The following is an 11,932-nucleotide window of genomic DNA, read 5'->3' as shown; positions in this document are numbered from 1 at the left end:
ATTTTAATCTAATTTAATCATACCTAATCAGTTTTCAGATAAATATGCTATAAATTCACATAAATCACGATGATCATAAAACACTAATCGGTTTCCGGTTCGGCCGCCGATAAGGCCTTCAATTAGCAGTTTAAACACAAAGACACGAACAGATAATCAAATAACCAAACCGATAGAATTACAATAAAACAGGCATACTCAATCAATTCAGTTTCAATTTCAGTCAGTCAATTCAGTAGTTTATTCAGTTCACTTATCAGTCATAATCAGTTTCAGTTTAACGGTAATCAGTGGTTATTCAGTAAACAGCGACGAGGGTTGTTACACTTATTGCCATCACAGTCTGCCACTGTTGCCCAAATTTCATGCGCAGAAAATTCCACATCCAAATAGCAGAAATGCTGGCTCTGGCAATGACATTAAATGGGCTCAAAAGCTTGGGCCTATACTTCTAGTGCTCAGAAAAACTTAACCTGAAATGATCATACACAGCTTGTTTGACCTCAGCAGGTTCCTTCACTAATTCCCCACTTACTGAGATAGAATCACTTGCATTGGTATTCTACTTTTTAGTAGCTATGATATGGAAAATTTTTGTATTTTTATCTCCTTTAAGATTCCAGTTCAGTCTTGACTTCTGTAGCCAAATTCTTTCCATCATCTTTATAAGCTTCCACACTTCACCTCTCACATCTTTTCTCCTTCTACCTTCAACCTCATCTAGGTCTCTACTCTCAACAATTAGATCTATGGTATGTAGATTCTCTTCAGCTTGCCTTATTTTAGACTCCATATTCCCAAACACTTCGAAATCCCACTGCTTTAAAGATTGTTTAAGTGCCTTCAACTTAATTTTCAGTTTGTACCCTGCCCAGCCTTCCACCTGAGTCCCTACCTACACTTGCTTCACTACATTGAGAAAAGAGGGATGGGATGCCCAAGCATTGATGAATCTAAAAGGCTTTGGGCCCCAATTTCTGACATCCTCCATTAGGATAATTGGACAGTGATTTGAGATAGATCTAAAGAAACCCCAAAGTTTGTATCTAAACCATTCCAACTATTCTGGCCTAACAAGAAACCTGTCTAGCCTGCTTCATCTCTCACCTTCCATTGAATTACACCATGCAAATTTTCTTCCCAACATAGGTAAGTCAATCAGTTCAAGACTATTTATGAAATTACAAAAATCTTCCATTCGCCTATCCCTTCGAACATAACCCTTCCTTTCATCTATTGATTTGATTTGAGGTGATTGAGTTGTGGTTTAACAAAAACTTTTTAGTTGGTTTTTTGGAATTAAGACTTTTTAAGTTTATGATTAAAAAATTTGTTTGGATTGATTTTTTTGTATTTTTTTAAATTTTTATGAGAGAAAAAATAAAATAATTATAATTTTAATGTGACATTTTATCTTGTTAATTTTTTAATCTATTTTATTTTTTAATAGCTAATTTAATTCCAACCCAACTTAACCCAACCCACATAGCCAAACAAAGCATGAATAGAGCTATATTCGATTAGGATTAGGATTAGGATTTGGTTTGGTTTGGTTTGGTTTGGTTGTTCCATTGCATTCGAATATATCCTTTTGTTTTATCAAAGGTTATTTTAGTTCCATAATCACTTGTAATAAAAAATCACTAATAAAATATTATTATTTGTTTTTCACAGCTAAGGTTCTCATGATTGATTTCTCTTCATTGCTTTCATTATTATGCTTTTTTGGGGAGTGATTTGAAAAATTACAAATTTTTCTACCAAATTTTTTTATTTAACAAAATTAATTAAAAAAGTAAAATTTTGACTATTTATCTATACAATAATAAAATTATCTGAACTATTAATTGAAATAAAATTTTAATATTATTAAAAACTGTTAATTAACCTGATAATTTATTAATAAAATGGTTTATTTGTTATAAAATTAGAAACCTTAAAAGGCATAATATAATTTTTAAAACTACAAGAGATAACTTATAATTTAAGCATACCTCAGGGGATGTGTTTGTAATTTACCCATACGTGGGCAATCAAGAAGTGATCATTCACACAACCTATGGTTGAGAAAAAAAAAAATGATCCGGACCCCCTTTCTCCCCCGCCCCCTTTGACCCTCTCTTTTTCTGATTGGCCAGTTTTTCTTTTTTTCTATATTCACGCTATTTGATTTTGAGTTTTTTAAAACTAGTTTTAAATTTTTTTAATATTTTAGTCAATTTTTTATTTGTATTTTTCAGATGCAAATAATTTAGATATATTTAAAAATTAAACTATTTTTGAGGGAAAATCTTTAAAACAAAATCAATAAATAAAAAAAATTACAAAAAATATACTAAATTTTTGTATTTTTAAAAATATTTTATAGTATTTAGTCATTTTAAAAAATATTTTTCATAAATTTTATATTTTTGAAGTGTATTTAGATTAAGTGAATCTAAATAGTAAAAATAATTTGATATATTAAAAACGTTCACAAAAAAAAAATAATATGAATTGAAATTTTAAAAACTATTTTTGATGACTCCAAAACTAAACGGAGTGATTGTCATTCATCCAAGTGGAGAGACAGAAAAAAAAAAAAGAAAGAAAAGAGAAGAGTGATTGCCATTCATATGATCGTTCTTATTTTTCGATGCCAACTTAGTTGGGATCGGTTTGTCTTACTATGATACTTTTTGCACTTATCTCTTCTTTCACTTTATTGATATATTATCCTCTTTTCGACGATTACCATCAATAAAGATTTCTCCCTTTCGCTAATTAAAAAAAAAAAGAAGAGCAAGAATATGGCAATGACAATGGCAATGACAATGGCAATGTAAGAATGGTGCATGTGATGTCTCAATTTGAATTTTTAATGCATCACTTTTGTGTTTCTTTCTAGAAAATAACAAAACAAGTGTCCTAATATGACAATAATATGGAGCAATAGTCTGAGACTATCAAATAAGTTGTCGTTACTTGTGGGATGACATTTTTCAAAAGCAAGAAATGTTCATTTAAAATATTAATTTTTCTTTCCAAATTTTTGTAGTTTTTATTAAACTTCACTTTCAAACATAAGTTTATGTTTTTTGATCTTACAATGATATTTAAAAATTATAGAACGTAGTGAACATATGACCACATGCATCTTGAATGCAGCAAGGTTGTGTCAATATTTCCAACGTGGTATATAATTTAATTAATTTGAAGTAGGAAACTGTTATACATACATGCAAGACAGTTGGGAAAGTGTATTCACTATATATATTTAAGAAAATGTCTCGTAACTCAAATTTTGTGGCTCAAAAGTGGCTCAAATGGCCAAAACGACGTCGTTTTGGCCATTTTTATGTTGTTCTGTACTTAAAACGACGTCGTTTTGGCCATTTGAACCACTTTTGAGCCACAAAATTTAAGCTACGTAGCATTGTCGATATATTTAAACACCATATCAGTTGGTGATCTCAGAATGGAGTTATTCAAAAGCATAGTGTTTGTTTGCTAATGCTCTATGATTAACACATGGTTACATACCTAATACCATGCAATGCAATCATCAGTATTTATTCAATAATGTAATCAACACATCAAGCAAAATTTAAATTATGCTACTCTATCCATCATTAATATATGTAACAAAGAGCAAAATAAATGCAGCTTTTGATGCATATGCACCCCATTCATGTGCACACATATCTTATGAATGATATTAATCATGCTTTATTTTTTTAATTGTCGATAATTCAAGTTGTGTTTGGATCTAAAATTTGTGGAGGGACACGAAATAAGAAGGTAAAGTAAACAAAATATAAGTTAAATTTTTCTCTAATTTTCTTATCCTTTTTCTTTTCAACCTCAAATTCCTTTTCAAATCCTTGATCCAAATACATGCTTAAGAGGGTCTCCAATGGTTGGATAGGTAAATAGTTAGTTATTGTTATGATTTAGTAATGAATAGTGTTAAAATATTTTAATTTTAGCAATTTTGCTCCAATGATACAATGTAAAATTTTTCAACTTTTCACACAAAATGTCAAATCAAAATGCTATATATGAATTTCTAAAGGAAAGAGAGAGATACAAAGATTTAGCTATGGGTAAAACTTGTGCTATATTTACACAATATTTACCTATAGGTAACATATAGCAAATCATATATCTTACAATTGGAGTAGAAATTTGAAAGTTTCAAAGCAAAATATAGCAATAACAAGCCATAGAGCATACAATTGGAGATGCTTGGTCTACATTTAAATCAATATAATAAAAGTAACAACAGAGTTAAAACAACCTAACTGATAAAAATAGAAAGACATTGTCTAATGACTAGGGTTACTATAATGGGACAAGAGGAATTTGAGCACATGATAACACCTTATTAAGTTATTTTTAATTTGACTTTGCTTTGGTAGTCAAACTGGTTGCTGCTCATAAGGCATATATAAAATATCCTGATAATTAAAAAACTGTTCCAACTACTTACAAATAGATATTCTATTTTCAGAATCCTAGTTGTTGTTTATATTTTTTATAAATAAATATGATTAAATCATGTAATTATGATTATTTCATAATCTAAGAGAAATACTATATGGTTCGATTTTTTGTTACTGTTTTATACCACTTTATACACTACAAGAATTTTCACATTTGCCGACCAAAAAAAATTTTGTCGCAAAAAAATGACATTTGACGACCAAATATTAATTAGTCGCGAATGATCATTATTTGTGGCGACCAAATATTATTGGTTGCAGAAGGTTATATTTTGGCGACCAAAAAAAGAGTTGGTCGCAGAAAGTGGAATGCTTTTGCCGACCAACTACAAATTTGGTCGCGGAAGGTCACATATTTTTTGGCGATCAAAAATTTGGTCGCCAAAAATTTATTTTCAGCAACTAAAAAAAATTAGTCGCCAAATTTGTATTTTTAGCGACTAATATTTTAATCATCGTTGATTGAGATTTGGCGACTGAAAAAGTTTGTCAGCGAAGGTACTTTTTCTGCGACTAATTTGGTCTTTTGGTCGCCAAAAGTTTGGGAGGGAAATTTGAAATATGGAGGGGGGAATTGAAATTTTTTAGCGACAAAAAAAATTTGGTCGGCAATCAGAAAACGACGTCATTTTATTCCTGTGAAACAGAAAAAAAAAATTTTAAAAAAGGCAAATCCAGTGAGTAGCCTTTCTGTATGTGAGGCCGATTTGAACCCTTCTTCCTTTGTGGAATCTATGGAAGGGTTGACGAGTGATATTATCGCGATGAATGAAATAGAGAAAAGGGTTGCATCGTTGGGGTTAGCTTCGGTGGAGGTTTCACAGCGGGATCCGTTTCGGCGAGTTACTCAGTCGAAGCCCTTTGAGGAGTTAAGAGAGGAGCTTAATCGTATGAAGGCTTCCATGTTTGGTGTGGATCGGGAGGATCTGATCCCGTGTGATCTTATCCAAGAGGAAACTTCAACCCTAACATCTTCTGCCCTAAATCTTCTCCAATCTCGGTGGTCAGACATCGTAGAAATGGAGGGGAGTGAGGAAGCTGTTGTAGATCGCTTTAAGTATATCCCAGACAGCCTCTTTCTTGCTAGGGCGAGAAATCTGGTATCGAAGCTTGATGTCCTTCCGATGGCTGGGAGTGTCCATTCTCATGGAGTTGGTGGTAGTATGGCTGATTCGAAGGTTTACACACCTATTGGAGGTCGATCTGGGTCAGGTGGTCGTGGAGGAAGGGGAGGCAGAGGCCAAAATCCTGTAGCCCTGAATCCTGAGTTGAATGTGGTTTCAGCTGTAGAAGATTGATGTAATCTCTCTCTCTCTCTCTCTCGCTAAACCCTTTTAAGAACCAGTTTTGATTCTTGTTTTTCCTATTCAGATTGGTTTTGTATATATTTTCATGATTTAATTCGATTCCAAATATGCATCTATTTACTTTTTGCCTACTACCCTTTTTCGATTGAATCTTTTGTACATTTGATGATTCGAGATCTATACATGCCTCTGGATGTAGTGATTATGGTTTGAGTGTTCATGGTTCATCCCCTTTAAAGCCCTTTTTTTTTTTTGTTCAGTATTTTTTTGAGTCTATTTCTGAGGGGAAGACCCATGTCCAATTTTACAAGATAAGATCTTAACTCAGATTCAATCAATAGATTTATTTATTTATTGAAAAAAGATGGGTATGATTGCATGATTTGATTTTAAAAAAAATTTACTTATCAAAAAATATATTTTTCCATTTTAAATAAGTTGATACAAATAAAGGCTGAAATAAGTGATGATTGGTTGGTGGTATAAAAGATTATAAAAGATGGGAACATTTCCAAACAAATTCAAATCGTGAATTGGACGTGAAAAAGAAAAACTGGGGAAGTATTTCACTCATTTGAAATATGCTCATATACTTGTAGATTTACATGTGGAATTTTATAAAGTACATAAAATTTATACATCGACTACTTTGAAAAATAATATTATATTGAAGTATATCCCAACACCAGAAAAACAGTTTTCTATCGGCTTGAGGTTAACCTGAAACTATATATAGTAACATTTTCTTGACATTGTATCAATGGATTTAACCCAAAATGTTTAGGTCTTGTGATATATATTTTTTTCTTTTGGGATGTGTTAGGGTTTATGATATGTTTCATGGAACAAATGTGTGGTGACGAAGATCAAATATACGTTGTGACAAGGATGTGGTGATAAAGATGTGATATTGAATCTGCTAGCTTTAATCATTTTTTCATTGAATGTAGTGGGATTGATGAACTGTTGCTGGTTATCATAAACTCTGCACTTATTGGCTCCGAGTAAGAGCTATGAAGGCTGATCTGTTTTTGTTCTTTTACTTCCAATGTTGACTGCATACCCTCTTCTATTTAAAGTTATTTGCAGTTATCAGAACCTGACCAACCGGTGAAGGCACTGGTTGTGGTACTGTAGTTCTACTGTTGAACTGTTGTTATAAAGATATATTCTATTGATTCATAAAGCTAGTTCCCTGTGTATATAAATTTTAAATGGTGCAGAAAATTAACATAATGATAAAGAGAGAACAGTTGTTGGATTGGTGTAAAGCCATATTAAATGCCCAGGTTTGAGCCTTGTTAGGCTTGTTTCTCCAGTTTTTACAATGGGGGAGCAAAACGATCATATGCTGCACTCCGGTTCAATCATTAAATGTTCCAACTTCTGACTAAGTCAACCAAACTGGTGGATTCTTTGGTTTGTGGTTGGACTAGTTCAACCGAGTGGTTCAGTTCTCTGATGACACTAGGCTTGTTTATTAATGGGATCTTGCGTTTTCAGTGATAGGATTTTTTTTGGTTACCTTTAGAAAATGCTAACAATCTCTACAATTGGTTTTCGAAAAATTTCGTAAATATTAGATCTTGATGAGAAGGATTATGAACTTTTAAAATCATTAATCTATTGCCCTTCACTGCTTATGCTATTCTAGTGATGGGGCATCATATACTTGGCAATGATTAATGGATTGTGTCAAGAACTTCTGCCACTCGCTTTGATGCTCACCAAATTATTTCTATGGTTGGTAATTGTTGAGTAAATTTGTTCCAGCTTGAGGAGCCAGTGATTGAAGATGAAGATGATGAGGATGATGACGATGAAGATGATGACAAAGATGAAGATGATGTTGAAGGCAAGTGTACAGACAACACTGAATTTGGCTTTATGTTTTCTACTCATAGCAAGTCATTATATTGAAATCTATTATATGGCATATATGGTTTTGGTTTTTGTCCCCTTCATGTATCTTAGTGGCATTGTGTTAGTAGGTAATTTTTAATTGCCTTTTCTTTTTTGTTGGTGTGGTCATTGTTGAACGTTAGGAATTATGGGGCCCATTCTACATGGAATCTTGAATTTGGAGCACCTCTTTTGGGGTGGTTTTCATGGGAAGTCCTTTGTTAAGAGGCCTTCTAATAAAAAGTCCTTGTGTTTATAATTTTCTTAGAAAATATTATTATTTTTGCTTGAGCTGCTTCATATGGTGTAATATTCATCTTGACTTGACAGAGTATAATTTATTTGGACTGTTAGTGAGAAATACATTTCTCTTGTTTTTGTTTTGTTTGGTTAAATCGTAAGTGACCATAATGTTATTTATTTGTTGCGATCAATATCATGTTTTTATCATAATTAGACCTGCTAACAAGGCCATCACACATCACACAACTGGTCAATTTTTTCGAATCAACGAATTTCTGATTGCATTCACCTAATCTCAATTTTAATTATGTCAAAAATTTTGCTTTCAATCTGTGGTAAAATAAGGGGTTAAGGCAGGTGCTATCTACCTCAAATGGGTTCATTTTTTTCATGTTTGATAACTTGGACAATAGTAGTGCTGTTTTACAGGAGGGCTCTTGGTTTTTTGGTGGTCATTTCTTAGTTTTAAAGAAGTGGCATAATATGATGAAGCTTACAAAGGAGCAACTGGATAAGATTCCTATTTGGATCAAATTATTCAATGTCCCAATGGAATACTGGATCTCTTGATCCCTTTTTGTTGTGTTGGTTAGATTTATTTTTTGATGATGTTAAATCTCTGGCCTTGGTATAATGGTGTTATGAACCATAGTGGTGTTATGAACCATGTTTTGTATAATTGGTCTTCAATTAACTAATTATGATTATCAGATCAGTTCTGCAAATCCAGAAATGTGGCATTTCTCAAACCCTTGTCTCTCTCTCTCTCTCCCCACCACCCCACCACCCAAAAGAGATTATTGTAGTTGGTGTAGAAATGATATTGTTTCTCAATTCAGAATTGCAAAAAACACACACACACAAGATACACAGATATTGCATAGTGTAGACAATTTTCAAGTGACTCATTTATTATTGTCAGTTCATTTTTTCTCAATGTTGAAGATTGCACACGAAATGCATGTCCATGTTGACTCTTTCTTACCATTTGAATGTGTTCAACGGATAGTGAAATGGACTGCTGTACATTCCCATTTATTTAGCATCTTCTCCACCTGGGCATTAAATGTATGTTATTGGTGATTTGTCTGACTGTTTAAACTATCTGTGAGCATTCAACTGTCTGACTATTACTATACAGCTTCTGAGTGTGGAAGATCCGTGGACATTGATCATTGATGATGCCCTGGCTAATTCTTTTGTCGCACCGGCTAAATGTTTGGATTTCTGTTGTCCAGTTCACTCCTCATCCGCATGCAGGGGATGCGGGGTGTATCTATCCAAGTTATGATTATGCACATTGCACTGTGGATTCTAGTGAGAATATTACACATTCGGTATGTTGATTTATTCTTTGAATCTTAGATTGGTAGTCCTTTGTTATTGTTCTCTTCTATCATGAATTCAACTGGTTTGTTTGCTGGCATGTAAATTATATGGTTCATCTCATTCATGTATTACTTGTATGTCTATATTTGGAAAGCATACGCCTGTAAGATAGGTTTGAAGAAATTTAAATTGTCGCCTATTGAATTTTATTTTATGTTACTGATTTTTTAGACGTGGATATTTATGTTGGATTGGAATTTTTATATCAGAAGTGAGAATTGAAGATATTTTACTCAATAGGTCTTTTTCAACTTCTTCTGCACAGCATGTTAGAACTAAAATAACCTATAAGTTCATGGTAATTTTGTATTACGAACATAGAAGATTCCTTCAAAGAAATATGAACATTTGAGGATTATCATGATAATAAAATTTGAAGTCGGGGCTGCTTTTATAAACATCTAAATTTTGTGTTTATGAACATTTTTCGCCAAACCATTCTGTCATCTGTGGCAACTGTAACCCTGGCATTCTTGTTTTGTGGTTGATGTGAATGTAGTTAGCAATTTGTTGAATGCTGCTTATCATTTTCTAAATCAGTTGTTGAGTAGTCAATATTCGTGTATTGTGTATAATGGATGGGATTAGAATTTCCTTTCAGTGTTCTTTTATAGTTATATTGGTATTTCTGAAATTGAATCAGAATAGTAAATTGGTCTACTGACTGGTTTTGGAGAACTCCCTCAATCAAAAGTTTGAAATAGCCTTTTATTTTGTGTTGAAAATAGGCAATAGTACATTTCGGTGTGCTTTGTTGAACTTACCTTTTCTGCATGTAAATTTCTTATAGATAGTCCCTTGTAATATGCATATTTCAGTGGACTTTTGTCTTTCTAATAGGTTGGTTAATGCTTGAAGCTCAAACTGTTTCCATCATAAAATCAGTGCTAATTTGACCATATATGACCATATATGAACCTTGTCAAGCTTGATTGTGTTTGCCATGACCATATATGAACCTTGCACTTTCCTCTGTGTAAACATGAGTCTCATTGTCCAATCTGTTAATACCCATTTCAAATTTGTAATTTGCAGCGTATATTCTGAAATTGATAATTTAATTACCTGCAAATGAGTTAGAAATTTTGATTTGAACTTACGATTATCTGAAATTGATAATTTAATTACCCATTTCAAATATTTTCATTAAAAACAAACCTAACATTATTTCTCATTTTCTTTGGTGTAGATGGATGATGGATGATCTCATGCACGAAACTAAATTGTACAAGACTACTTGGCAGTATAAGCATTTTTGGGAGGATCAAATATTTTTGAATGGATGTGTATGGATAACAAATATTAGTAGTTTTATTTGTTGATAGCTATGCATGGATAACAAATAGTTATGTTTCAAATTGTTATGCTAGATGGATGTGACTTGTGAATGAAAACTTAGAATAGTTGTATTGCGTCGAATGTTAATGAATTATGTATTGTGTCGAATGTTAATGATTCAGTTAATTTGAATGATGCTTTAAAATTATAGGTTTATTATGGATTGAATGAATTATTAGGAATTACAGGTGTATTGTTTTCCTGCTTTGGCGACCAATTTATTAGTCGCGACATCCAAAATAAATTTTTTTCGCAAAAAATGACAATTGCCGACCAAGAGTTTTGGTCGCAAAAAATACATCTATTGCCGACCAAAACAGCTCTTGGTCGTGGAAACTCACTTTTGCCGAGCAAAAGTTTTGGTCGCAAAAAGTAACAAATAGCGACCAAATTTTTTGGTCGTGGAATGTCACAATTGGCAACCAAACTTTTTGGTCGTTGAATTTGATAATTGGCGACCAAACTTTTTGGTCGCGAAATGTGTCAATTGGAGACTAAGATATTTGGTTGGGAAAATATCACTTTTCGCGACCAAAGTGTTTTAGCGACAAAATAAATTAGTCGCGTAATTAAATATTTAGCGACCAAAAATTTAGTTGGCAAATCCAACTTTTGCCGACCAACTAAAATTTTGTTAGCGAATTACTTTTGCCGACCCTCAATTGGCGACCAAAGTAGCGACCAAAAAAATTGGTTGCGGATAACTTTTGCCAACCAAAAATAGACTTTTAGCGACCAATTTTTTTGTTGCCAAAAGCGTTAATTCTTGTAGTGATACCTGAATATTTATGATTAGTTTCTTATCTAAAGATACTTATTAAGAGATTAATGATAACCAGCCATCCTCATAATATATATATATATATATATATAGGGGCTTACAATATAAAACTACTCAAATTACGATATTCCTTTAGGGAAGCATATGCGTGAGGGGTGTTCAAATTACCTATTGAATTGAACCAAACCGTTCTCTTTGAATTGGGTTAGTTCTTGAGTGCATTGGTTTAGTTCTGAGTTTTCAAATCATCAAACCGATATAATTGGATTGGTTCTTTGTTTAGGCCTTGCCTATATCGAACCAACCCGAGAACCGAACCAATTTATATATATAATTTAAAATTTTACTTATATTAACATGTCTTTACCTAATTGGCCTATTACAATAGATTTGATTACACGTAATAATTTTTCACGTATAAGAATTATTAAGTGAACGAAGGAAGTACTAGAAAATTGAGTTGAATTTCGTAGTTGATTTAATTTGTA

The 11,932-nt window shown here is 32.5% G+C and overlaps 1 protein-coding gene across 1 annotated transcript; it reads left to right on the top strand.

Moving 5' to 3' along the window:
- The first annotated feature begins 5,151 nt into the window (after positions 1 to 5,151).
- On the top strand, positions 5,152 to 10,811 carry LOC114289917 (uncharacterized). The gene is made up of 3 exons (XM_082866003.1): positions 5,152 to 5,783; positions 7,565 to 9,273; positions 10,515 to 10,811. The coding sequence occupies exon 1, from the start codon at positions 5,219 to 5,221 to the stop codon at positions 5,780 to 5,782; it is 564 nt and encodes a 187-aa protein (XP_082722129.1). The 5' UTR covers positions 5,152 to 5,218; the 3' UTR covers position 5,783; positions 7,565 to 9,273; positions 10,515 to 10,811.
- Positions 10,812 to 11,932: the final 1,121 nt, after the last annotated feature.

The sequence above is a fragment of the Camellia sinensis genome, chromosome 4 (assembly GCF_055761805.1).
Source record: "Camellia sinensis isolate YWXY chromosome 4, ASM5576180v1, whole genome shotgun sequence".
NCBI classification, from domain to species: Eukaryota; Viridiplantae; Streptophyta; class Magnoliopsida; order Ericales; family Theaceae; genus Camellia; species Camellia sinensis.
Note: the sequence above shows the minus strand (reverse complement) of the source record. Positions and strands in the feature narration are given on the sequence as shown.

Coding starts and splice junctions, on each gene's coding strand:
- LOC114289917 (XM_082866003.1), top strand. CDS start 5,219: ATGGAAGGGTTGACGAGTGATATTATCGCGATGAATGAAATAGAGAAA.